This window comes from Pangasianodon hypophthalmus, chromosome 6 (genome assembly GCF_027358585.1).
Source record: "Pangasianodon hypophthalmus isolate fPanHyp1 chromosome 6, fPanHyp1.pri, whole genome shotgun sequence".
Taxonomy (NCBI): domain Eukaryota; kingdom Metazoa; phylum Chordata; class Actinopteri; order Siluriformes; family Pangasiidae; genus Pangasianodon; species Pangasianodon hypophthalmus.
In genome coordinates, this window is record NC_069715.1 from 10718579 (window position 1) to 10745299 (window position 26721).

Sequence of the window (26721 nt, forward strand, 5' to 3'; positions counted from 1 at the left end):
ATATGTTTAATTTATATTTGTAATTAACTAATGATAAGTGCAAATGTTTAGTTGTTTGAAATCGCTAACTTGGCAGACCTGCTCTGAACGCGTCCCCTTTAAGAACCCGGAAGTGCTTTGCGATTCCATGAGGTCAAAGCGGTTTATTTTGGTATTGAGCAGTGGGTTTATATATTGCCTGTGCCATGATAGCTAGCCGATTTATTTTGTGTACTTTCTCAAGGACCTGGCGACACAGCTGTGTTTCTGAGCCTGTCCAGAGCTTGTGGACGTGTCGTTCATGTTCCACTGTCGCAGGATATAATAATAATAATAATAATAATAATAATAAAAATCCTCTTCATCATCATAGAAACATGAGGGTCATGGAGGAGATGCTGCGGAGGACTGTGGCTCCGGTACCGAATTACGAGACGAGAGACAAATCCCCTCCACCCCCTGACTCCAACAGCCTGGACTTCATGCACTTCTACAGGAACCTGGGCAGGGAGCAGAGACTGGTGTTTGTTGAGATCCTCTCCAGGGAGTATGGAGTGGATCACAGAGGAGCTTCAGAGATAGCTCGGAAGCTGGTCGATACACAGTCCAGGGACTTGGCTACCATATTACAGGCTGAAGACAGACTGCGTTACAGTTTAACCCCGAGATACAGACATTTACTCAACCACATTAGCAGGGTGGAGGGAGGGGTGAAGTTTCTGGTGGACCTCCGAGCTGATGTTCTTGACTTTACCTCTAAAGTTACTGACAGCCCACACTTAAGGGTAAAAAATCTCAATTCTAGTCTTTGCACTGCATGTTAACATGTTAACATTGTCCCCTTTCACACAACACTAACTCACAGTCAAAGTCTTTTACACAGGAATGGCTCTGGGTGGTGGATGGAAAAGTGCCTGAGAGTGTTTACATAACACCAGCAGTGCCCCTTAACCCACTTCAGCCTCTAGTGTCAGCCTCTAGTGTCAGCCTCTGGTGTCCTGTTTCATCAAGTTGTAAAGTAATCATGACCTCACACAGCGCCTGACTTTTCCCCTACTTCTGCAGTGAAAGTTCAGCTGTTTCCCCTTCAGTGGCATTTACACCATAACAAGTGTGGCACTGCATAGCTGCATTGTGTTTGTCTAAAGTCTATAGTTTACTAATAGAAAAAAAAAAATTTAAATGTACTATTTTGCATTTCACTTCTCTTCAGGTTTTGTTCCTATTATGATTATTTTTATAAAGCAGTCACACATGGGTGACTGAGTTTACACTATGAATTTTGACACGTTTTTGCTGTCACAGAAAACTATAGAAGCTCTGTGCTGCCATGCATGAAATAAAAAAATCAATATCATTTTTTTTGAGAAAACTATTACGGTTTTACAAGAAAAATACCATGCAATTATGAGAAAATTATCACATTATTATGAGAAAAATATCATGTTATTACATGAAAATATCACATTATTACATGAAAATATCACATTATTACAAGAAAAACCATCATTTTATTTTGCCAAATATCACATTACATGGACAAAATGTCACATTATTAGAGGAAATATTGTGTACAAGATAAATATTACAAAAGCAACTCAACTGAGCTTGTTAACAATAGCGTTAATGGTATTGGCATTAGTATACAGACATTATGAAGGATTCTCAATTTACAGCATTTATACAGACCCAAAAATTGGTCAGAGGTTGCTTTATTCCTAGCTGAGCCACTTGAACGACATGAGAGACCTCATGGCTACAAATTACAGCATATTAAATGTCTACAGGCTGGGTATGCAGTTATGCAAAATGCTATCTGGCTTCTATTAAAAACTTTGGATCCTCGTGGAGTTGAGCTGAGACAGATTAGATAGATAGATTCTTTATTGTCATTGCACAGGGTACAGTGAAATTGAGTGTCCCTCCTAATGGTGCATAAGAATAAAATAAAAGGAGTAAGGGATAACATAAATATAAAAGGATATAAATATTAACATTAACGGGAATTCCCTTTGACGCAGACTGTACAGGAACCAAGGTCTTAACTTTATCACCCGTAATTACAAGCTATTTCCTCCTAGCAACACGAGATTTGATGAAATAATGCAGTGTGTTTCTCGTAATAACATGATCTTTTCACGTTATAACAGGAAACCTTTCTCGGTATAATGTGTTATTTTCATGTAATGACCTGACATTTTCACTTGATTACATGATGTTTTTCACATTATAACGAGATATTGATGAGATTTTTTATTTCATGCATGGCAGCACAGAGCTTCCAGTCGCCCGTCGCAAAACAATTGTTTGGACGTGAGTTGAGTTGAGTGATACAAGTGTGAAGATTTTCACTGATGGCTGATTTAGTGACATTGCAATGAAAGACAGTTGATGACAATGATCTGGCAGTGTCAAAAAATTTTTATTTAGATCTCTGTGTGTGACCACTGCTACTGTCTAAAAGCCACCGATATTAGGACAGTATAGAATTATGTAAAACTCACAGGACAGCTAAAGATAAAGTAATGCCAATGGCAAAACATAAATAAAATATGCTAATGGACAGAAGAAAAATCCTTACTAAATCAAGTTTACTTTAAAGAATGTTTCTGTGTTTCATGCAACCCCATTTTCTGCCAAGCTGGCATCGTGGTAATTGATGATGCAAGCATAATATACTTATTTTTTTAATTGCTGGTCTGTGGTCAGAGGATCTTCATCGTATAATCTGAAATGGAGAACACATTACTGCACAGTCTGTTATAGAATTCAGCCAAGAATTTATTGGGTTCATCTTGTACAGTGTCACAACTAATAATCTTAACAGACCACTGTAATCGCACAGTTTAAAACACTATTTGCCCCTGCCAATCAAACAAAATGAAACGTATCTTCCGTTTATACATGAAATGTGTCCTCGGTCCAAATGGACATAAGGCATCTTGTTTTGCTGGTGTTCAAGCCATGGGCATTACCTTTATTCATTAGCCTAGCAGTGGAGAACTCTACTGTTCAGCATGATTTTCAAAGAGTCTCATAATAATTCCTTTTTTTTTTTTTTTGGCTAGGGCAATGAGTCGATTGGGCACTCCTTCGTTGCTTTTGTATTCACACTACAAATGTTATGTGGTCATATGCATGCGTCCCAGATTACCTCCGAAGGTTGTTGAGCGATCGGATCACAGTGTGTCTCTGAGACACATAAGACCCTGTTCACACTTGTATTCAGAGCTGTCCATTTAGGATCAGATCACCCAGGAGGCATGTTAATGCCAGGTGTGAAGGGGGCCTAAGGCCAGGGTGAACAAATCATCAGTTTATTAGCTAGGTCACCAGATAAGTAAAAAGCTCAGTAAAAGTTCAGTAAGCCACCTCAATAACCCCTCACACCAACCCCCCACCCCTGAACCCCCACCCTTACACAAGACCATCTACCCTAGACATGTGTGCTGGGTGCGTTGCTCTCTAATGAACAACGAAGAGAAGGACTGTATTTCATTGCATTTAGAGTTTCAAAACGGCTAACTTCAGCTCACGCTCACGTTTAAAGCTTAAGTCTCTGGGCAACGTTTTTAAAGCCTAAATGTTCTCTGCATAATTATGCTACTGAGCCTCACAACCAAATATGAAGATCTTGTATCTGCTCACTGTGGAACTGAGGTGGTCCAACAATTTCAAAGTGTGAAGTTTGCCCTGGCATTAAAAATCTAATGGATGATCAGTTAAGGATTCCTTGCTGAGCATGGCCCATATTTTATCTTGCCTCCAGATGTTTTTTCAGCCCCTTTTGCATATTGCTGAGGATAGGGCAGGGATTTATTAGTTGATAACATGCTGTGTCAGCATTTTTCCTCCAAAATCTGCCATGCTTATTAGTTAGGACTGGTTTAGCACTCAAAAATGTCATCTCATCTCATGAGTTCGTTTTTGTTAACACTTTATAATATTTTTTTTGTGGATGGTTTGGAGAAAGTAAAGAAATGTACTGTGCTCCACAGTTTCACTTCTAAGTGTTGAAGAGCCAGGCAGAATGTCATTTGTTCTGGTTCTTAAACATCACTTCTTGTCCTCCTTTCATAAGAGAATGAGCCTCTCAGTATTTTTTCATGATTACAGTGTGATTTAATTTCAATGCCTTAACCATAGTCTGACATTCAAACTGAATCACACTTAATAATATGCTTAAAAGCTCCATTAAAAACTTGATTGAAGGACGATTAAGATGTGCATGGTCACTAGAGGGGTTTAAACTTATAATTGACAGGGAGGAAAACTCTTCAAAGCAAGCGTGAAATGATTTAAAGGCACATCAGACCAGACGGTGCATCGTGCATCACATGGTGTCTTCTCAGAGATGTTCAAATTTGTGCACTGAGGCAAGGGTAAAACTGTTTGATGTTTTGACTATATGAAAAATTTGTGGCCAAACATTTTGACCTGATCGCAATACATATTAAATCTCAAATATTGAAGCTTATTAGGCTTTTGTATATGTCTTACCCCATATCTTCCTGCAGATTATTATGCTAGGCTTGAAAATAATAAGGCTCCCTTGTATGAAAATTTTTCATTTCTCATTACTCATTGTTTTTGTGCAGCATGCAGCTGATATTTAAATCAAAGGAATCATACTCACCTTTAGTGTAAATCGCTAACATATATTTTTGATCACAGAAAACAAAATGCTCTGAACATTCATTGGAAAGTTGTCTAATACATGCATCCCGGAGGCCTTCAGCAACGCCATGACATAGTATTGACACAATTCCCTTTGTCATATTGTCATATCCTTCTCCTCACCTAATACATATGTTGGACTTCATGTGTACCTTGTCTTTGTAAGAGCTTTGTAAAGCTCTTAAGGTCAGATATACAGGTAACCTGTCTATTAGACTACTATCAACTCCTTTCATCTCTTCACGGCTGTGGGAACTATATTTCATCCTTTTTTGAGACATTTGGAACTGTGTGGGAAGCTTGAGTTGGGTTCCCTTGTTAAATTACTAGCCTTGTTATCTCACTCCCATGCTGTCTGTGAGCAAACTATGAACTGTTCTTTTGCTCAGTCTGGCACTCACTTCTCAATCCTTTGTGGGGTGTGCCATCTTTCCGTTCTCCCTGGAGGAGCTGGACAGTCCCCTAGGTCAGGCTGCACTGGCTCCCCACTGGCTCACTGTCTGCTCTATGCATTTGCACCTCTACCACTGATTCTGCCCACATTGTACAGAATATTTAGTGAACATACCACAGAGTCCCCTTAGACCTGCAGCTAAGTGGACAGAATGCCTTAGCAGCTTCCTCCTCGAACAGGTCTATCATCCTAAATGGAAAGATTTAATATTCTTGGCCAGGTCACCCAGACCCGTGGGTCTGGCCCTCCAGAGTGAAGAGTAGGTTGAGGATTGCCCCTGAATGCGAGAACCTCTAATACATGGCCTTGTAAGCTCTCAGGTGGAAACTGTTCAGCAAATGGTATGAATCTGGATCTAATGCACTGCCCAGTTCCTAGAGTACTAGCCTTCCTACTGGGACTGCTAGAAAGCAGAAAGTCGCCACAGTGAAGGTGTATGTGGTGGCCATTGCACTGTTTTATAGCACCGTTGATTGTGTTTTTCTCGGAGCTCATCAACTTGTCACAGCCTTTCTGAAGGCTGCAAATCGCTTTCGTCTGCAAAGCTTCTCCAAGAGCCTGGAGTGGGATTTCACCCTTGTACTGGAGTACTTCAAGATCTCCCCTTATGAGCCCATCTAAGATGCTGAACTGGAATGGGTTTCTCTAGGGCCTGCCTAGCAGTCACTTCAGCAAAAAAGAGTGGAAGGACTACATGCGTTGGTGGCCAGATGAGTCTGGAGTGACCTTGTACTTGAATCTGGGGTTTGCTTACTTTTGTTAAGCAATCAGTTAGTTGACCTTGCAGTGTTCCAGAACCTGAGGCTGGATTGTGGTGTCTTTGTGTTTTTGCCTCATGGCCATCAGATAGACTGTTTATCTGCCACGGATGGAAGACATGAGAAGCTCCCATGTCTAAACAGAGACTGGTTGGTGGATGTCATCACTAATAGCCTACAGGGCCATATGACAACAATGTTTATATCATAATGGGCAGATATTTGAAGGCAAGAATAATAGCAGGCACTGGAAAGGGGATGTGAGTCTCTCTTTCCATGTAGTCACTTTTAAAAAACACTTCAGAAATATTGCCAACAGATTATTCAAGACATAATAACCAAAGATAAGTTTGGCATAGATTAGGTACATGACTTATTTATTACTTATTTTGACCTCAGTGTATTTTTTTATATGTGCGTATTTCACTTACGTCTGCAAACAAATTCTGAGAGCACTGCAGTTTAGAAAATTTTGGCCTAGAGTGTGGTGTCGAATATCTGCAGTGTGATGCCAGGATCCATCCTCAGGTTCTGGGGGGAAAATGAGCCATGTAAGCAAATGCAAAACAGTGGTAGGTGCAGAATTTTGAAAGTGCTGTCAGTTGCCCTGACGTTTAAAGTGGAATAATATCTTGTAAGTGCTTAGAAGTAATTTCTCTGTCCAAATTGGGGTCGATGATTTTTTTTTTTTTTTAAGCTGAGTGGAAATGTGGTTAATGAAGGCTCTGAGCCAGGGACAAAACACAAACCAGACTTGTGATTGACATAAAAGAGAAGTGAGTTGCAGAAGATAACTGCTCATGGGCTTCTCTCTTTCTCTCCAGCTCCTCTGGGTGCAGCTGATGAAAAATTTCACTGTTTGGGGTCTAGCACCTCTGCATTGTCTTGACTTGAAGTCTTGCATGGCTCTAAACATAACAACACTAATGGAAAATGGAATGTCTTCTCACCTTACTCATTGAAAGAACAGAAATCTGCATCTGAGAAGAAGATAATGGGTGTATTATTAATAGTTATGCACCAATCTTATACTGAATCTCCATACTGGACAAATGCACTGGACAGTGACAAATGCAAGAGACTGGGTTGAAAGATTCCCCTTAGTTCCTGCAGTTATTTCCCATTTAAGCAGTTGCTAAACACCCACAAGGAATACAAGGGACTTATTGCTTGCTAGTGTGAACCCCCCCCCCCCCCCCCCCCCCCCCCCCCCATTCCAAGCTGCATCACCAGGTAGCAAACAAAGATGGGAGAAAACGCTATCCACCCTCTTCTGCATACATGAGTTCAATCACAGTCGCTGTGATTGACAGGGGAGAAAGAGTGTGCCATTCCTCCCACCCAGAGAATATGGCCAATTTTGCTCTCTTGGCTCTCACTCATGGAGGTGGCATCATCAGGATTTGGACTTGCAAGCTTTCTAAAATGAAATTGCACCATATAGCTATGTTTTCTGGGAAAGTTCTGCTCCTGAAGTCTACTTTGACACTGTCCCTTGCCCCTCCAAGGGATCATCTAACAAACTTGAGGTAATAGAGTAATGGTAATGGTATACAGTAATGGTATGAGAGTAATGGAGAACTTAAGGTGGCCTGAAGGAAGGGCAATTTAAGGAGGGAATGTTAAAATACATGACATTTTGTGGATGAATAGGCAATTTTGTACTTTGTAGGTTTTTACCTGTGAGTCAAACTAAAGTGTGTGTGTTTTTGCACATTTGCGATGGTGCTTTGACTGACTCATATTTATGTAGAACTTATTATCTCTCCTAAGAATCAATGTGCACACAAGAAGGATGTTCAGACAGATATCACTGACGGGTGTGCCTGAGGGCGCATGTACAATGCGTTCACACGTCTGTGCCTCTGTGTGATTGTGCTCAAGAGTGCAGTTCTCTGAACCTCTTCAGATATGAAAGCTGACCCACTGGAGTGGCGTGACTCCTTGCTAAAATTGCGTTATGTTTACCACAGATCTGCTCTGCTCTCTCTCGGAGCACATCTAATAACATCAGCTGAAGGGCAAACAAACAGGCCTAGAGTGCAGCAGCCTGCAGAAAGAAATCTGATTTGTCTAAATCCGAAACTCAACATGCCAGACTGCAGAAGATCAGAAACTGGCTGTGAAATATTAATGTGTTGAGGAGCCGTTAGATTTTACATATGCATCAGACGTAACGTAATCCGGAGGCAAATTAAATTAGTGTTGAATTAGTTTACTTGAATAAATTCTTTGATTTCCATACTAGAGAGAGATTTCATTAGCAAATGTACACAACATGTCAACTAATGAAGAGTTCATTAGCTGATTTAGAAAGCTATAGAAACAAGCTCTTGTAGGATTTAATTAAGTACAATTGTGTGTGTGGTTGTGTGTGTGTTATAGGATCTTAACAGCACTTTGAAGAGCCTCCTGTCCGAGTGGTTCTCTGTTGGGCTTCTCCGGTTAGAGAGAATCACATGGCAGTCCCCTTGCGAGCTCCTTCAGAAGATCAGCCAGTAAGATTCACTCACCTCTACAGAATGCTGAACATGGAGATCCAAGGCCTTGACATAGTGCTTTAACTAAAAAATAAATAAATAAAAAAAAGTCATTAAATAGGAATCACTAGTGAACATGAAATCTACTAGTGAATGCTGATCAGGATGTATATTTACAGGTATGAAGCAGTGCACCCAGTGCGTAACTGGACAGACATAAAGCGCAGAGTCGGACCTTACAGACGCTGCTACTCCTTCACACATGCCTCCATGCCTGGAGAACCTCTGGTGGTCTTACATGTAGCCCTCACACAGGACATATCAGATAACATCCAGGTTAGGGAACACTATCTCGCGATCACCTGCCACACTACTTACTCACATTCACTTTCTACATAGTATTTATTCACACTTGATATCACTTTGCTGATGGTCGTCAATATTGTTCGTTATTTAGAGTATTGTGAGAGAGTTCACCACACTGGATGCAGTAGAGGAAGTGGAGAAGATCACTACTGCCATCTTCTACTCCATCTCCTCCACCCAGACTGGTCTGCAGGGGGTGGAGCTCGGCAATTACCTCATCAAGAGGGTGGTGCGAGAGCTGCAGGTTAGTGTGATGATGGGGATGGGTGAAAGTCTGAACAGACGTAAAAAACACATACTGTATGTATGGTGGCCTGGGAAAACCTTTCACATGGTGAACTGGGATATTTTCTACTATGTATGGTTCTGGAAACTACAGGATTTCCTGAAATATGTTTCTCTTTAGCAGGAAGTAAAGCTTTAAAATATTGTTCCTTCCGAAAGAGAAATGGGAGAATAAATTGCGTTTAAATATTTCATTTCAGTTCCACTGAAAAACGCCAACATACTGATTGGTCTCCAGTCAACAGCTATATATTGATTTATTTGTATATTATTTGACATATAATAAAATATAAAATATAGAACCAATAAATATGACCATTGCAGCAATGTCAATCTTCAATCGTTTGTTAACTGGAATTGTTAACTTCAAAATTGTTTAAATTTAATGTATTTTATGTTTTCTTAAAGTTGAGGTGTCAAATTACTGTATATTATTGGCAGAAGAATCCATTTTTGGCTTTTTGCCAGAATGCAGCCACAGCACAATTCAATAGGTTTTCCAAGGCTGCTACATACAGTATATACACTCAGTTGGCAGTTTATTAAGTTCACGTACCTTGTAGTGACAATCATTGGACATGATCACGTTCAATTACTGACTGTAGCACAGACCCTGTCACAATAATAATAACACTGCTCTGCCTGATACACTTGTACCATGTCAGTGTCACTGCTGTGCTGAGAATGATCCACAACACAAGTAATATCTGGTCAGCATTCAGTGTATCATGACCATGTAGTGGTTCCATGGTGACCAGTGGGGTAAAGGCAATCTGATGAATGACGCAGTAATGGTATACATACAAAGTGAACTACGGTATCTGTACCAGATAAAATAACCAAAATGTACATCAATCATATCTAATGCTAAGTGTATCTTGCCTATGTTTTTTTTCTATAAAGAATAAATTTTATCAGCCACTGATTGATAGACAATCTGTTTAGACATGCTGAGATCATGCTTTTCATCTCTGTGCATATGGTCCAGTAAGAACCTCTCTATAAACCACATAGATTGTAGTTAATGCTTATGATATTTTAAAAATAGGTGGCCAAGTGAGTCACTATGATCTCGCTGTTTGTACATTGAAAAAAAAACAAAAAAAAAAAACAAGAAATGCAGCCAATAATGTCGATGTTCAGTGAATCAAATGATCCTATCTTCTACAGCCTGACTTCCAGACATGCAGGAAAAGGGTTGTCATTTCTGTTAATTAATTAGATGATGAAATTAAATATGAAATTAAATAGGTGGAAGTATTGTGACATGCTGTGTGTAATGTATTACTATTTTTACTTTGTTCTTTAGACAGGCAAAATAAAAATTAATATTTATGCACATGAAGGAAGTTGACCTTGTGAAGATGGCCCGTGATGAATTTGTGCAGAGATTTAAAGCTAGGATCGATATATTTTTTTCAACACTTTTTAGTAGTTTGAACACTTCATAATATTCGGCAAAGTTCTCCTCACATTTTGTAGCTGCTGATGAAATACCAGCTTATTGGAGAAACTCTGGTCTCTGTGGCACCCCAGAACAAAATAAATGATCAAGATCAGAAGGTGTCTCTACCTGACCATCAATCACGTTGCCTTTCAAATCAGAAAGTTCTCTTTCTTGCTCTAGAATTCAAGAGGGTTGTTTTTTATAGGCTGAACCATGTGCATGTTATGGAGGCATTGTTATATAGAGACTGTTTTGAGTTTCAAAACAGCTAACTTTGGCTAATCTCTACCACAAATCATTGACTATACTTTACTAAATTCCCCACAATTCACCAGGAGGGTGTCAGTCCATTGGTATGTGGCTGCCCAGAACTAGCACTTGTTCATAAAACAAAACAATTCACTTTTATTTGTATAGCACTTTTAACATTAGACATTGTCACAAAGAAGCTTTACTGAATCTTAAGAGAAACCAGACTCCAAAGGAAACCCATCCTCTTGTGCATGACATCGGGGAGTCGAAAGAAGAATCATTACTTTTCTACAACCGTATACTATAAAGACAAACTGTAGTCAAGTGTGCTGAAAGGATGTTCAGCATTGAGCATACTGTGAATAGGATGAGCACAAGACAGTCTTTATGATTCCAGCAGCAGATCTTTGGTACAAATATACAGTATTTAGCTGAGATTATCCTCTGAAGCAACAGTGAGTCTTTCTGGGAAGTGCAAATCTTCAGAATGTCCATGTGGGACCATCTACAGCAGCAGAAGCTGAGGCACAAGCAGAAGCCGAGCATCAGGATGAATCTGGTAGAGACAGAGGGTGAGAGCAGCCACGGTAGAAGACGTGTGACTCCGTCAGCACCACCTAGAGTTTAGTGTAATCACATCTTCAATCGCCTTCACATTTCATCTGACACTCAGCCAGACAGAAGAACAAACAAATGTAAAACTAATGAGATCTCATCCTTACTAACATAGAAAAATACGGAAGCTCTACCACGTTGGAGACATAGACTCGATTTATTGAATGAAGGAAGAATTGAGCCGGGAGGGTGCAAAACAAGAGGCACTCTGGTTTATAGATTCAAATGATTATTTTTTTTTTTTTTGCTTCATGGAAAATGCTGATGAAATAAAGAGCAGAGTGGCTGCTTGTGTAATGGAGGTTAACAGCTCTTAGGAGAGAGCTGTAGGGTTGCCACTCACTATCCAACAGCTGAATGACAGGGCAGGGGAAATGGGATGGGGGCAAATGCAGGGCTGATGGGTATAATTTTATGCAGATGATCCACATCGGTGTGATTAGTGCTCATGCTGCAGTGAGTGAGTCGGATGTCTGGATGTTTCCCTGCAATGAAACATAAGTAAATTGTATGGACATCCTGCACTGGAAGCTGTGGAAAAAAAGGTGTTGAAGTGCTATATCGTTATTTTGAATTAATTTCTCATTATATTGACTTAGATGATCTTGTTCGATTTACCACAGTGCTATTGAATTCTCCAGTCAGAAGGTGTACATTCATTTTCTATAACAGCACAACTCTGACAGTAGTTCTGGCTATAACATAAATGACAGATTTATATTAATGCACTAGTTTATATTAATACATTATCATTCTTAGTCTAACAGCTCATACACAAGGAATTGTCTAGCAGGAGTTCCACCATAATCTAAGGCTAATAATAAACAGTTTAAAACAAAAATGTGTTGTTTAAGAAAAAATGTATAATCATTGATATGACTAAGCTTTCTGTTAGGAGAGGTTTATGTAACATTTATGGAAGGAGTTCTTTAGTGCCAGCACTGTGTAACAGTCAGTAAGTTTCCCGACATTGGAGAGTCATCAGGAAGTAGTTTGCACTTTCCAGTTTCTCAGTCGCTTAACTTTAAGAGAGTACATACAGGATAGGCTGGTGTGCAAACAACTTTTTATAGCTTCTATACTGTAAGCGATAACAGGAACTAACTTGTCTTGCAGACATTCCATGACATTACATGTTACTATAAACAGTTAAAAAGTGTGATGTGGAGTTCATTTAATAAATTAAAATGTTGAATCATTGGCAAATCACTGTAGTATATACGAAAATAATCCACTCCGTTATGTGTCAGACCGTATCACATGGATTACTTTTGCATATCAGCCTGGCTTTAGTGTGTTATTCCTTACGTATATAGAAAATAACTCAGAATATTGATATTGAAATATGGAATTATTGAGCTGAAAGAATGAAACAGACAAAATAACTAGAAAAAGAGCTTCAGTCTTTTCCACAATTTGTCACTTAAGGCTTCTGTAAAATTTAATATACTTATTTATATATATTTCTGTGATGTGTGTGTAAGACAGTGAGTGTGTATAAGGGAGAGATGGAGAGGATTAGTATGCGCAGGGACAGTGTTAGTGTTTGAATTGTGGAGCGTTTCTGAGGGGTGAAGGTGACTCAGTCTGCCAGTGGGGAACAGCTACAGTGATGGATGCAAGATGGAGGGTGAGGAAAAAGCAAAAAAAAATTAGGAGGAGGAGAGATGGTCTAGTTGTCTTGCAGTGCTGTACTCATGAGGCAGTTCTACCCTCACTTTCTCTCACTTTCTTTACAACTTCTCTCTCTCTCTCTTAGGCCTGCTTACTGAGGATTTGCAGTAAATTTAGCTGATGAATAGAAAATGACCCCCAGACACACTTATCCTCACTTCCTCCACAAGCTTGATAGAGAGCATGCTGATAAATGATGGAGAGGCAGAAGGAGGGGAAAAAACAGATTTAGTCTTTCCCTTCAGGGACCAGGCTGACAGTCTGGCTTGTTTTGTTGTCTGCTTTCTCAGACTCAAATATAGACCAGAGAGACAGAATGTGCGAGTGAACGAGGGTGGGTATGTCTCATATTAGTCCCAGTGAAGTGAGGAAAAAGAACAGCAGAGGTGTTGATATGGCTAAGCGTAGTTGTCAGAGTGCTGAATCAGGGCTGTGTGATAGTCGCAGCAGCAAAGAGGAAGCCGTTCTGTGAAAAGATCATGATGTGGGTTTTGATTGTACAAAACTACTTTAATAATCACACAAAAATACAATCACATTACTAGCAATAACTAACTTCCTATTAATGTGCTTAGTGACTGGAGACCGTCTAATGATAGACGTGTGATTAAAGAAAAGTGCTACTATATATTTCTGTTTAAATCATGAATTACACTTTCTGGGCTGGGACTACATGAAATTGTTTCATGTTGTGGTAATGATAAATAAAATTGGTGCGTTTCATCAGAGCATTTGCTTGCTAATTGGCTAGTTACATACCCGCTAGCTGTAATTCCAGCTCTCTGTTTCTTTCCATGCTGCATCCCTTTTTCACCTGTTATGATAGAACTGTGATGACATTCTTCCTGCTGTCACAATTCAACAGTCTGCATTTCTTGTTTCACAACTGCCACTACTGTACAGTGTACGTGGGTTTCGTGTAGTCCTATGCCATCCTCCTATTGGTGGCTTTTCGACGAGCGTTGTAGCAGCAGTCACACTGTGAGATTTCTGACACTGCCAGAATTTTGTTGTCCATTGTCTTTGGTTGTAATGGCACTAAATCGGCTGCTGCTGAGTACATCACATTATGCATTCTAATTATGCAATCTCATTTCACAGCCAAAGAATTCTTTTCTGTGCAAATTTTGTGTGTGACAATAAAATCGGGCTGAAATTCCTACAGTGTAAATCTGGCTAGCATATCATCAAAGGTGCAGGTCAGACACTGATCAGAAGGTTGGAGGTTCGAGCCCCAGCACTGCCAAGCTGCCACTTTTGGGCCCTTGAAGCCCAAGGCCTTTAACCCTCTCTGCTCCAGCCATATCATGGCTGACCCTGTGCACTGACCCTAGCTTCTTAACAAACTGGGATATGTAAAGAAAAGAATTTCACTATGCTATTATATATACGTGACAGTCAAAGTCTGCTTGTTCTTCTGTATTGCGGCAACCATCCGTTTTTTTTATTTCCTCAGCTGCCATACAAGGTATACAACATGGATAACAATGTATCTAGTAGTCTTGCGCAGCACCTACAATTCAGGAAACAAAACTTTATACAACGTACATCACGATAAATAAGCAAGGAGTGTAGGTACAAAATAGCAGCTAGGTGGATTTTGCATTACTGACATTAAGTGAACAGAACAGAATGATTTGTTAAGCACAATCATTTGTATGCACATCATCACAGAGTTTCCTGCTGTGACATTTGGTACAGCATATTTCCTGCACATCAGGACATAAATCATTTTTTTTTTGAGGAGTGGTGCTACTTGTCATCATGAAGCATACAATCAAATGTGAAGTAAAAGTTTTGTTCCTTTCTTTAAATTGCTAAAATTAGTGCATTTAAAGTACTAATTTTACTTTGAAAGCAAAATTCTTACATGCTGCAAAAGTCCATTTCAGCAAATGCTGATGCCTGGCTGCCTGGCATGGTCCTGGCCATGACTGGAATGGAGGCGTTTACTTTGCAATTTAAAGCCGTTTGTAGGTTGTATATAAAGTTGTATGAAGATATACTATAGATAATGATTTGACAATACAATCAGGTGTGACAAATCACAAAGTGCCCTAATCTGAACATAACAAAGCAGAAAAAAATCCAAGGTAAAAAATGATTGTTTTTGATAAACTACTGAAGGTAATAAAGCAAGTCATTTTAAAAACATTCTAGTATTTTTCCTTAATCAAATAATCAGACTTGCAATGTTATGTTTCAAATCAAATCATGTTCTTTGTGATGTAGTGAAAAGCATGATATTAGGATTGATTGTATATTTCATACTTCTTCCTTTTTTTTTGCTGTTTCTACAGAGTGAATTTCCTCACATGGCTCAGTTCTCCAGCCTCTCTCCTATCCCTGGCTTTACATCATGGCTGCAGGGTTTCCTGGCTCAGTACAGGAAGGAGGGCCGTGTCACCGAGCTGCTCTCTGAACATGAGTGGACAGAAGTGGAGGAGGCGACAGGGGCAGCTTCTGGTCCTGCTGCCCTCGATGCCCTTCGTGCCCTTCTCGCCTCTGGAGACTGGCATCGCTCCGAACGCTTGGCACGCGCTCTGGAGCCAGTCCTGATGCGACTATGTGCCTGGTATCTGTACGGAGAGAAGCGGCGCGGTTATGCCCTCAACCCTGTCGCCAACTTCCACCTCCAGAATGGCGCCACCCTCTGGAGGCTCAACTGGCACGCCGACACTAGCCCCAGAGGCATCGCCAACTCGTGCGGCATCATGGTCAACTATCGTTACTTCCTGCAGGAGACTGGCATCAACAGCAGAGCCTACTTGCACAACAAAGTCATCACAGCCTCGGAGCAAGTGCTTAGCCTCGTCGCACAGTTCCAGAAGAATAGCAAACTCTGAACAAATTAATCAGAACAGTACAGGTTTGCACACTGAAGAGTTTTAAAATCATATCTGTTTCAAAATTTACTTAAAGGAACAGGTTATAATTTCAAACTCCTCTGCTGATAGGGAGGCAAACTGCAACTGCAGTTGTAATGAAAATGGTCCGGTTTCTTCCAACTGAGCTCACCTACTCTGATCAGAGCTGCGTATGCCACATGAGATGCCTTTTAAGAAAAAGAGGGAGAGCTAAGCAACTGGCTAAGGGCCGAATTAATTTTATCAAACAAGTAGGGATATTTCATCAAACAAGTAGTGATTTTCAGAGAGTGAATATTGGTATCAGGGCCATTTACTGGCCTGAAGAACCCCAACAAGTTAACCTAACAAAGTGTGTCAAGTATAAAAGGGTACATTAACACAGGAGCAAACAACGTTGTTACAATTTTAACTCTACAACTAGTCTAGCGTGCCATTGCTTCTTATCTAAACATGTCGAATGAAGACACTAGTCAGACACCTTACAGCCAATGGCTTGCTGTCATTAAAGGAAAACTCCACCCTAAAACATATGAAGTATTTCTATTGAAGTATTTGTCATGTGTTTAGTGATTATCGTGCTCATTATTCTCATGAGAACTTAGCAGTTGTCTTTTGCTCTGACATTGCAGGCGGACATTGTGAATGCAGGTACAATGGTGTTTAATAGGACAAAAAAAATCTCAAGCATGCATAAAAAAAATGAAAATTTGCCATTAGGTCTTAAAAACTTAAGAACAAGCGCTGTTTCTCTCACTCACCATTTTCCAGTGATGGTTACCGTCATATCCAATGTGGAAGTAGTGGAGACAGCAAACATTGGGACTCATGCAGGTTCCAGAATGCAATGCAGCTATATAATACTGCTCTGCTCAGCTAGATAGCGATGTACAAGATGACGAGCACAGTGGCGTTGAGGGTGGTATTAGCATGAAAGTTGGTGCTTTGGAACCTTATCTGTTTGAGAAGAGTGTACAAAGGAGGAGGTTTGATAGCTGGGCAGACTAAAGGACTAAAGCGCTGCCGCATCGCTGTCTTTAGGCAGAGATGAGTTTCCACTGGGACCAATTTTACCTGGTAGTAGAACGCCATTGTGGGTAATGTAGAAGCCTTGAGAAGGGTGAGTTCAGGGTGGATTTTTCCTTTAAGTGAGTTAACACAGTAGGCTATATTAAAAGTCGCTCTGAAAGCACCCCAACCCCAGTAAGAGTTTGAGTACTCGTTCATTTACTCATGATTTTAAGCATTTAGCCAACACACCACTGATGGTTCTCATAACTTGGCAACAGAAGCTTGCACAAAGTGAACTGTGACGATATCAGGATCAGCCACATGCACTTTAATAAGTCATAATGTATATAGTGTGCATGTTTTATATCAGGTGGTATTTAGGCTTTTAAATGGTTTAAGCTTCAGTTGTAAACACTAGTTAATATTTAAAAATGATTTACTTGCAGGTCGATATGTAAAACGCTTTTCAGTTCATTCACTCATTTGAGATTTTGCTTGTGCTGTTCTTTTCAACGCCTACATGAGTATTATTTTGCTGCAGACTTGTTTTGTGGTTTTGAAAGACTAGGAGTAATGAAGTGAGAAGAATCTATCAGACCCTGTCATGTCCCTGCTTCACAGTGTGCGTTAGAGAGAATGAGGCAGAGTGAGTGGGCGGAGCTTGCTGGAATAAATGAGGCTTTGATTTCTTTATTAGTATGATGTCCATTAGTGTGAAACGCTTACGTGCGTGTCATACCAGCCGTTTTTTTTTTTTTTTTTTTTTTTTTTACTCCTCATATAACAAGCGAAGTCCGGTGGATAAGTGAACAATTGATAAGAATGTGTTTTTGCTTCAAACTAGATTTATGTATATATTGATTCATTTGTAATGAACGATGGTGTGCAGTCACCTCATTCATTTGGTCATTTTTCTCACCCAGCTAACAGTAAGTGTTCTCAGTGCTTGATAAATATTAGATTTTGGAAATGGATTGTAGTGTATCTTAAGTAAACCGTCCGAGTAAGCAAACACATTTGTATCAGCATTAGATGGCATCGATGACAGCTTTTCTATCTGCGTTTGGAAAGATTTAACACTCTCCAGCCATCTTTATTCCTCTGTCTCTTATGGAGCCTGACGAGACGGCGGCGCTCACGTATCTGTTTTCACTCTCTTGTCCTATAAAAACGTATCAGTTGACTGTGAAATTCAATTTTTGCTCCTGTCCTTTGAGCTGTACTGCCCTTGAAACGAATGAAGTTCGAAATAAAGTTGGAATCAATTGATACATTTATGATATTCACTTAAACGGCGCACAAGGTGGAAACAAAGCCGGTGTTTAAAGGGAGCCTTTAGGGAGCCTCTCCTACAGAGAGTGAAAAAGTGGAGAGTGAATGTGATAGAGGAATGTAGAGTTGCAGGCCCAGCGCTGTTACAGTACACTTCAACACATCAAGGGCTTCACTGAGAGGTAAATGGAGGCGGAGTTACTATGGTAACTGCCAGGATACTCCATCTCATATCCTTCATTCCTCTTTTTACATCAATTCATCCTAATCTGAGGCCAATTTTTATGTACGCTGATGCGACTTCATCCTCTCCGAGTGGTTTCATTATAATTTCTCTGACATTCTGGAGCTTGATCAAGTGATATCTCTGCTCTCGCCTTCTCCATCGGATGAGAATTTTCAGTTATTGCATAGCTCTGTTACTGAAGTGCTAGAAATGCCAATGAATCTTGTCTACGTTATTGCTGCATGAACAGATCTGTATTTGGGTAAATCCATGGCAGCGTGGTGCACATCAGAGACTGTAGCTGTATTGTAGCCTAACAGATCAGTTGAGGATCCAGACAGCAGCACTTGAGAGGGAATCGGCTTATTTGAAGACGAGTGGTGGAGAAAAGGAGATGTTTTCCTTTGCTCTTCCCTCAAGGATTACTGAGGCTGTCATTCAGTGGTGAACCGTCTCTTTTTCACACACAAAGTCCTGCTGAGATTTAATAATGAAAGCTGCTTACTGTTGAATTTGTGATGAATTTGTGATTTATTTTTTTTTTCAAGTCATAGCTCAAATAGACTACAAAATTTCAATACAGATTCTAGCCTTTGTGTTTTGAAATGCTTCATTAATGAGTTACTGTGCCTTCAGCAGGATCTAGAAAGTTTTTACACCGGAAGCCAAAGGAGTAGCAGCGGTTTTGGAAGGATGGCACATTAATGTGTGTGGGTGAGGGGGATTTTCCATGTTTGTTAAATTTTAGTCATGCTTTTGTGTGTATATGCCAGCAGCTGCATGTCTGAAGGTCAGTTTCTATCTGTTCCTTTCTCTTTTTTTCCAAAAAATCATATAAACACTGTACACAGCAAACCAACATGGCCATCTGTACAATACATACAACAATAAAATGCACTGTACATTAATATGCACTGTCTGCTTTGTGATTCATTTAGCTATAGTTCAGAACAAGTAGGTTTTAACTGATGGACAGATGAAGTTCCACTGCAGCAACACTATATGGCCCAAAGTTTCTGACCAGCACACCAGTATATATGCCTTTATTACATTCCAGATTCCCATCCAGATTTAGTCCCTCCTTTGCTGTTTGTTTGTGGAAGGCCTACATGTTGGTCAGGTGTCCACAAACTTTTGGTCATACATAGTATATCATTTTTCATTTAACTTGCTAGCTTTAACATGAGCAAGACAAGCGTGAAGTGGCTACTACTTCAGAATGAGACTGTACATGTACTGATATTTTTATATTACAGAATTCAATATCCAGTAATTGTGCATTTTTTAAACTTCACACACTTCCAGTAACAGCACAGCAACATAAATGCAGCAGAAGTTGTCTTATGCGTCTTATGTTCACATGTCCATGTCAGATGTTATTAGAGTGTAGTAATTAGGGGGTTGCAGAAGTTCTGGCACCCCCATAGATCCACCCCTTGGTTTTATCCCACAAGTCTCAAAGACCTTAAAACTGCTCTTATCAGTAAAACAATGGATCATTCATATAATCCAGTCAGCCAATCACGTGGCAGCAGTGGAATTGATAAAATCATCAGAGAGGTCAGAGGAGAATGGCCAGTTTGTTCGCTCACTCAAATAATCACTCGTTACAACTATGATGAGCAGTTCACCACCAGTTCAGCCTCAACAACTTCAACAAAAAAAATATACAAACTGCATTCTATATTGCAATACTAATATTGCATTCTCACTCCTGTTAAAACTACTCTTGTAAAGAAGAAATTAAAAGTCTGAGTCCATACCTAAGCTAATCATTATGCTATTCCTTCATCTGACAAAAAGTATATTTCTCAGAAAGTATTAAACTATTCTTCACTAATCTAAGTTCTAGCAAAATGTAATAATGAAAGGTTATTGTTCAATCTCTGGTGAACTTCTTTTTTTTTTTTTTTTTTTGCCTCAAAGGACATCAGGGATATTACTACATTATTACATGCCAATGAAATGTCTATTTCCAACACAAATTAAGAGCAAGAATATCAAACTGGCAAGACATCCAAGAAATTAAATGAGTGTTCTGCTTTAAAACATTGATATTTATTAGGACCTCATTTCGTTTGATGTCCAGTTCCAAGAGATGCTGGAGCAGAATGCAGAGCCAAAAGGGCGACTGTAGAATAAGACCTTACAAGATGGGAGTAGACTTCAACAAGTTCATCAGCACAGTGACTGTGGCCAGCCAACTGCACATCACATTTTAGAGCTCATTTGTTAATAAGTAATTACCATTTGGATTGATTAGGTGGCGTTTTACGCCCATTTTAATGGCTCTGCAATTGCAGTCAAGTTAACCATGTGCTGAAGAATGTTCGATTGCCTCATCACAATGTCTCCCAACAACACATAAATCAACTCTCTTTTCCTCCTATCACTCCCCATATTAGAGAGTGCTTTCTACACAAATGGACATTATTATGGCTCTGCCAGCTATGCATTAATGTCACTTGCGGTTTTCCAGATTGTACAGTTTAATCATGTTTTAGGAAGATGTATTCTGACCACGCAGATCATGCAGGAATATTATGGAAAAGCATGCAAGAGATAGTTCTGCCAGTTTCCTGAATGAACAATAAGTTTAATACCTTGGCGGGTTCACACAATATGTCACTGATACCAAAGATTTAACTGAAAAGATTACCACAAAATGAAAGCTTAGGAAATAAAGGTGGGAAAAGAAAATTATTTTTATGCTGTTTTATAAGACTTGGGGGTTGCTCATGAGTAAAGCTGAAAGGAAAAGAAAGAAAGGAAAAAAGAAAAGCAAAAAAAGGCTTTTCTTTCATTTAGAGGATAAGAAGTTTGATTGAAATTATATATGTGATGTATTCAGGGGGCATGGTATGTGATTTCAGTAAAATTCTTTTAAACCTGCATATTACATTCAGATTCACATTCATACATTCACTAACTTATAAGTTTGAACTATTCTTGGGATATATGAAATACTGATCTGCAAACATGGTAGCATGAAACTAAAGGGAATTCCAGTCCCTAGTTTAATTAATATTTATGACTCTATTTTCATGATCAAAATGCAAGCAAATGATCCTGGTGTGAAAATTTTTATTTTCTGTGAACATAAGTGTAGGCAGTAAAATGGAAAAGAATGCCATTAACTGTAAAAGCAGGTGGGGTTAGAATAAAAACAATGAGATTCAATATATTCAGAAATAGTTTGCAGGAGCATTTACACAAGAAATTTGGTATTCATGAAAATCCAGTCCCCAGGGAGTTTTGGGGAGGGCGCGTTGGTGCTGAGAGGCTGAAGCGTCTGAGAGCCGGAAGAGCACGTAGGCGTAAAAGACTTCTGGCCAACAGTTACTGAGACACTTAAAACAGTTAAACATAGCAAGCATCCCTGTGTGATGTGCTTGGTGTCCATGATTACCAGGGTACCTACCAGGGTGTAGCTATTTTTTCCCTCTGTTTTCACGTCAAACCATTTTCTTTTCGCCTCACTTAACTCACACCTAATTCACCTTTTCTCTAATTTGCCTCCAGATTTTAGCCTTTTCAGGTGCTGTTATGTTGCTAAATAATTTTTTATTGGTGTAGACATGAGTCTAAATAAAAGCTCTGAGAAATTCCTTTTCTTTCACAGTTTTGTCCTCATTTTCTGCTTTCAGCTCTCTGTGCACTTTACCTTTTAGGGAGTTTTACAGGCATCACTAAATGCAAAGGAGCTGTGATCTGAACACACTTTGCGCTTTACGGATGACTGCCATTCATCAACATATGCAAGTGAGTATGAAAGAAATCAGCGTTCCCAAACTTCCGTAAATCTAGCTGATGTTTTTCATTTGGTTTGGCCTATGAAACATTTACACGCAATTTTACTAAAAAAATGTATAAATGAGGCCCATTATGAAGAAGTGAAATATTAGGAAAAATTCAATCCATCAGCTCCTCTTGTTCCCCTTAACACAAGTGCCCTTGTGATTACATTCCACAAATTATCTAAATACTGAACCTTCATCATCAGTCCCTATAACTGAGAAGAATGTCTTTCCAAGAGCAGGCATCAGCTCTCATGTTTCTCATTTGCAAATAAATAGAGTCTTACAGTGCAACCTTGCCATGCTGTAGAGATAAAATTTTTATCATGACAAGTTTGCACTGTGGCAAATGTAGCTTCTTGTAGTAATAGTTGATCTTGGTACTTAAGTACAATAGACTTTTTCTCCCTTAAGTCGTTTGTAGCCTTTGACACTCCATAATAGCACATACAGCATATGCAGATTTGCACTCAAAAGACTAAAAGTTTGTCTCTTTTCCTGTTCCAAAACTAAGTACCTTTAGGGTGTAGCATGCAGTACACTGGATATTAGAATCATTAGTGCAAATATTGCTGCATGCAAGTGCTAGTAAGGTTAAAGTGCATCATATGCCTCAGCCTTGCTGGATAAATAATTGGGCTGTAGGCCTGCAGGTGTGTCAGATGTTACAGATCTCTCTGCTTTGAGTTGCACTGGCCCTGTGTAGCAATGGCGAAAGCTATACTCACAGCAAGGACATTAATTCAATCTATCTGTCCTGCCTGTAAGGCCTACACAGGCTATAAACTGAAATTTACAGCATGTTCACAATTCCTCTGAAACACACACACATACACACAAACCAAATAGCAAATCTGTTCCAGTTCTCTTCTACCACTTCTACCACTTTTCTGTCACTGAATTTATTTTGCTCTGTGCTTACCTCTTTCTCACAAGTATTAAAGTCTTAACTTGGTGTTCCCCTTTTGCCTATGTAAATGTTACTGCTATACTGAGTGCATGGCATCATCTGTCTCTGAACGTGCCTTAGGTGAATGTGTATGTCTGAATGGGGAGATTTGATCCTTCTCTGAGTTTTATTCACAATGTGTGTGTGTGTGTGTGTGTGTGTGTGCATCTGCACAGGTGTGTGTCTGTACCTTCGTCCTCTGTGCCTGATTGTTATGTGTCAACACCACATGCCTGAATGAGCACTAGATTATATCAGGGAATGGTACTAAATTTACTCTTTTAGGCTTAATGCCAGGGGTGGAAACTAGTTGAGTAATAGTACTTTGTTATTGTACTTAAGTACTAGTTTGAAAGACTTGCACTTTCCTCAAATAATTGACATATCATACTTGTCCTCTTAATCAAGTACATTTCCAAGAGAAGAAAAACAAACTTTTTACTCCTTACAATTTCATCTTGACCTTCAAAATACTCATTTCAAATCTCAAACGCCTTGAAACTTTTCTTTATTTCCTTTTTTTGTTTTTGTCTTTTGTTATCTATTCATATAGGATGAGATATCTCATTTGCTTTCCACATAAAAATGAAATATCATCTTTAAAATTCACCATCATATCTAAAGAAGTACTATGTTAACATTAAGTTTGGCCGGATAGCTAGTTAAGGTTTGTAAATTAGCTTGTTAAATTAGCTTACTAGTTAAGTTTTGTAAATTAGCTTGTTAAATTAGCTAGCTAGTTAAAGTTTGTTTTTGTTACTAATGTGCTTAGCATTCATGTTGTGTTAAGCTAACTTTAAGTTAGGTCAGTTAGCTAGTTAGGTTTTCTAATTTAGCTAGTTAATTAACTTGCTAGTTAGGTTTTTAAAACAGCTTATTAAATGAGCTAGCTTGTAAAATTTTGTAAAATAGCTTGTTAAATTAGCTGGTTGGTTAAGTTTGGTTTTGTTACTTAGCAATCATTCCAAAAGTATTGTAAAACATTAGCTTATGAGTATTATTAGTATTATTAGTATTTGTTTTTAATCAGTTTACTTTTTACTCTTGAATACTTGAGTATGTTTCTCTATAGATACGTTTTAACATTTTTCGCTCAAATACACATACTTTTACTTAAATACAGTTTCTCTGCACTTTATCCACCCCTGATTAATGTGATCATGTGCAGAAGCCAGACACATGACAATGGATGTGTTTTATCATGAAATTACTCATCCAGGATTCTGTTGATGAGAGGAATACATTCCTCAGCACATCATCAAGAGGGACTAGGGGTGTTGTAGAGCTGAAGACAGAGCAATCACTCTCTGCTTTCCTCTGAGTGTGAGACAATGAAATAAAAGAGCGATAAAGGAAGGATAGAAGGATTTGTTTTGACAGACGTGTGCTGGATCATATGCGTGCAGGGCCTCACAGGGCCTGGTGTCATAGATCTGTCTTAATTACAGGCATTCTGAGAGCAGCCCTGTTTGTTTCTGTGCCTAATGAGTTAGATGGGGATTAAGCACTGAGCTCTGGGCCAATTAGTGCACCGATTCCCAAAGCGCAGAAGTCTTTGGCCACACACAAGCAGCTCTCTAAAGAAAGTCACAAATCAGAGTGAGGGACTAGACATAACCAGGTTATAATAACTTTAACTTTATGTTATCTTAAGGATGATCATTCCTCTTATGGAAAGATTATTGTTATGTCTGTATGTATTCAGATGCCACTCAATAATCACATAATTCATACGTGAATTTTTTTAGACGTCAGTGATTAGTTTCACAGATTTTTGCACATGTATCATGCATGCATTTTTATTTATTTATTTTTACATAATTCATTTATTTTCACGTGTTAACTTTTCCATGTGTAATGTATGTTTTTTTTCACGTGTGATTTTTCCCCCCATGATTCATTAATTTTTCACATATTAATTTTTCCTCATATAAGGCATATGTTTTTATTTTTCTACATGTAATTTTTCACATGATTCATTTATTTTCACCTAAAGTTTTGTCGTGCATGTCCCCACATGACTTATTTATATTCATGTTAAGGTTTTTCACATATGGTTTTATATTCCCACATTATTAACATATAGATTTACTTGAATTCACATGTGCAGTTTCAGGGCGTAATATGGTGAAATGTACTTTCACCTATTTTTACATATGAGATCACATATTACTCCCATCATCATATGTGAAAAACATATGAAATGTATGTGAAGGGACAGTTCACCACTGCAGTGTATTGGTTGCTTTTCTGTTCCTGATTACATGATAGTGTAGCTCAGTGGTTCTCAAAGTGCAGTCTCTCAAAGGCCCCATGGGTCCATGAAGCTTAGTCAGTAAGTCTGTGATTTTTTTATTTTATTTTTTTTAATTTTATAAATTTAGTTACATCAGTGGAAATTGCAACCCACTTTTATCAAAGTTGTATTTATTATCAAGTTCTTTTTGACTGGTCACTTGAATCAAATGCATTTAATCAAAACCGTAAATGAAAAACAAGTAGGCCTATAAATAATAGCCCAGAACTAATGTGTACTGCTGGTGGAAAATTCAAGAATAAAACCTGACACGAAACCTTTCAATAACCACATTTTAAAGCTGGATCTTTTGCATGCAAGTCAGATTTCTCTGCGGCCTTCGGACATCTATTATTCACAATCAGTTATTTCAAGGGAAACCCACTGAGTTGTCTCTTTATTTTTCAGAAGTCAAACAAAACAATGCGAGACTATTATCCACAAAACAAACTGTTAGCTATTTGTCAGGCCTTGACCTTGCTTACTGAGAGAACAGACTGGTCTTTGAAACGGAGCAGATCAGATCCTGGGTGGTCTCGAGAATTACAAGTCTAAACGTTTGCTATTCTTCCCGCCTGTCCTCATTAAGTCTCATTAAAGCAGAGATACGGAAAGGAATTGAGATAGCACAGACATTCATTTGTCAGTGAGCAAGTGACACTATTAGTGTCAGGAGATGAAGCTCATGATTTCCAGGGGCAGGATATGAAATCCTGTTTCATGGCCGTACCCACTTCTCTCTCTGAGATTAAAAAAAAAAAAAAATCATGTAGGATTCCATTACCAGCGCTTTCACGCTGGCTTTCTTTAAACGCCAGCATTGCTACGCCGAGCTGCCAGATAAATTAAAAGCATTTAAAGATGTCTAATGCGCTCATCTGCGTCTTCCTCCATCTGGCTGGAGAAAAAGGAGTTGCTGTTTGAGGCGTGACCACCTTCTGCTCCTTTTAAATGACATATAGTCTGAGCACACTCAGACACATGCAGGCTGGTGGAATAAGTGGATTTAATTAGTTCTATCCTTAGCGTTCAAGGTTAGTGTGGCCTTAAGATAGCAATTTACTAGACACCTAGAGAAGGATAGACTATTAGACATGTCGTGTGAAATATCAAAAGTGATTGGCTATTTGTTAAGATGGGACAAACTGAAGGGCTGAAGGAAAAACAAACTGAGACAGATGGGTGTATAATAATACATCACGAATGGATTTCCAAAACTCAAGAAAAACAACAACAGATTAATAGAACGAAGGAAACAAGTGGTCTGTTTTTTCTCTTATTGTTATATCTTACCAGAGTAACCATGGAAATATTCT

At 39.0% G+C, this 26721-nt stretch overlaps 2 protein-coding genes across 2 annotated transcripts in view; one reads left to right on the plus strand and one right to left on the minus strand.

The window, feature by feature from the left end:
* zgc:173742 (DNA topoisomerase I, mitochondrial) overlaps positions 1 to 217 on the minus strand; it is a 55168-nt gene extending 54951 nt beyond the window's left edge. The window contains exon 1 of the mRNA XM_026927578.3: positions 79 to 217. The gene's annotated coding sequence lies outside the window, so the exon portion shown is untranslated. The remainder of the gene's footprint in view (positions 1 to 78) is intronic.
* Positions 112 to 19271, plus strand: mlycd (malonyl-CoA decarboxylase). Its single transcript, XM_026927584.3, has 5 exons — positions 112 to 764; positions 8254 to 8366; positions 8528 to 8684; positions 8806 to 8958; positions 15288 to 19271. Exons 1-5 carry the CDS (start codon positions 186 to 188, stop codon positions 15831 to 15833), a joined length of 1548 nt encoding a protein of 515 aa, XP_026783385.3. The 5' UTR covers positions 112 to 185; the 3' UTR covers positions 15834 to 19271.
* The last annotated feature ends 7450 nt before the right edge of the window (positions 19272 to 26721 follow it).

Excerpts from the sequence above, each read along its gene's own strand:
- mlycd (XM_026927584.3), top strand. The coding sequence starts at position 186 with ATGATAGCTAGCCGATTTATTTTGTGTACTTTCTCAAGGACCTGGCGA. Across the intron at positions 765-8,253 it reads CTGACAGCCCACACTTAAGG|GATCTTAACAGCACTTTGAA; the intron begins GTAAAAAATCTC and ends TGTGTGTTATAG. Across the intron at positions 8,367-8,527 it reads CTCCTTCAGAAGATCAGCCA|GTATGAAGCAGTGCACCCAG; the intron begins GTAAGATTCACT and ends GTATATTTACAG.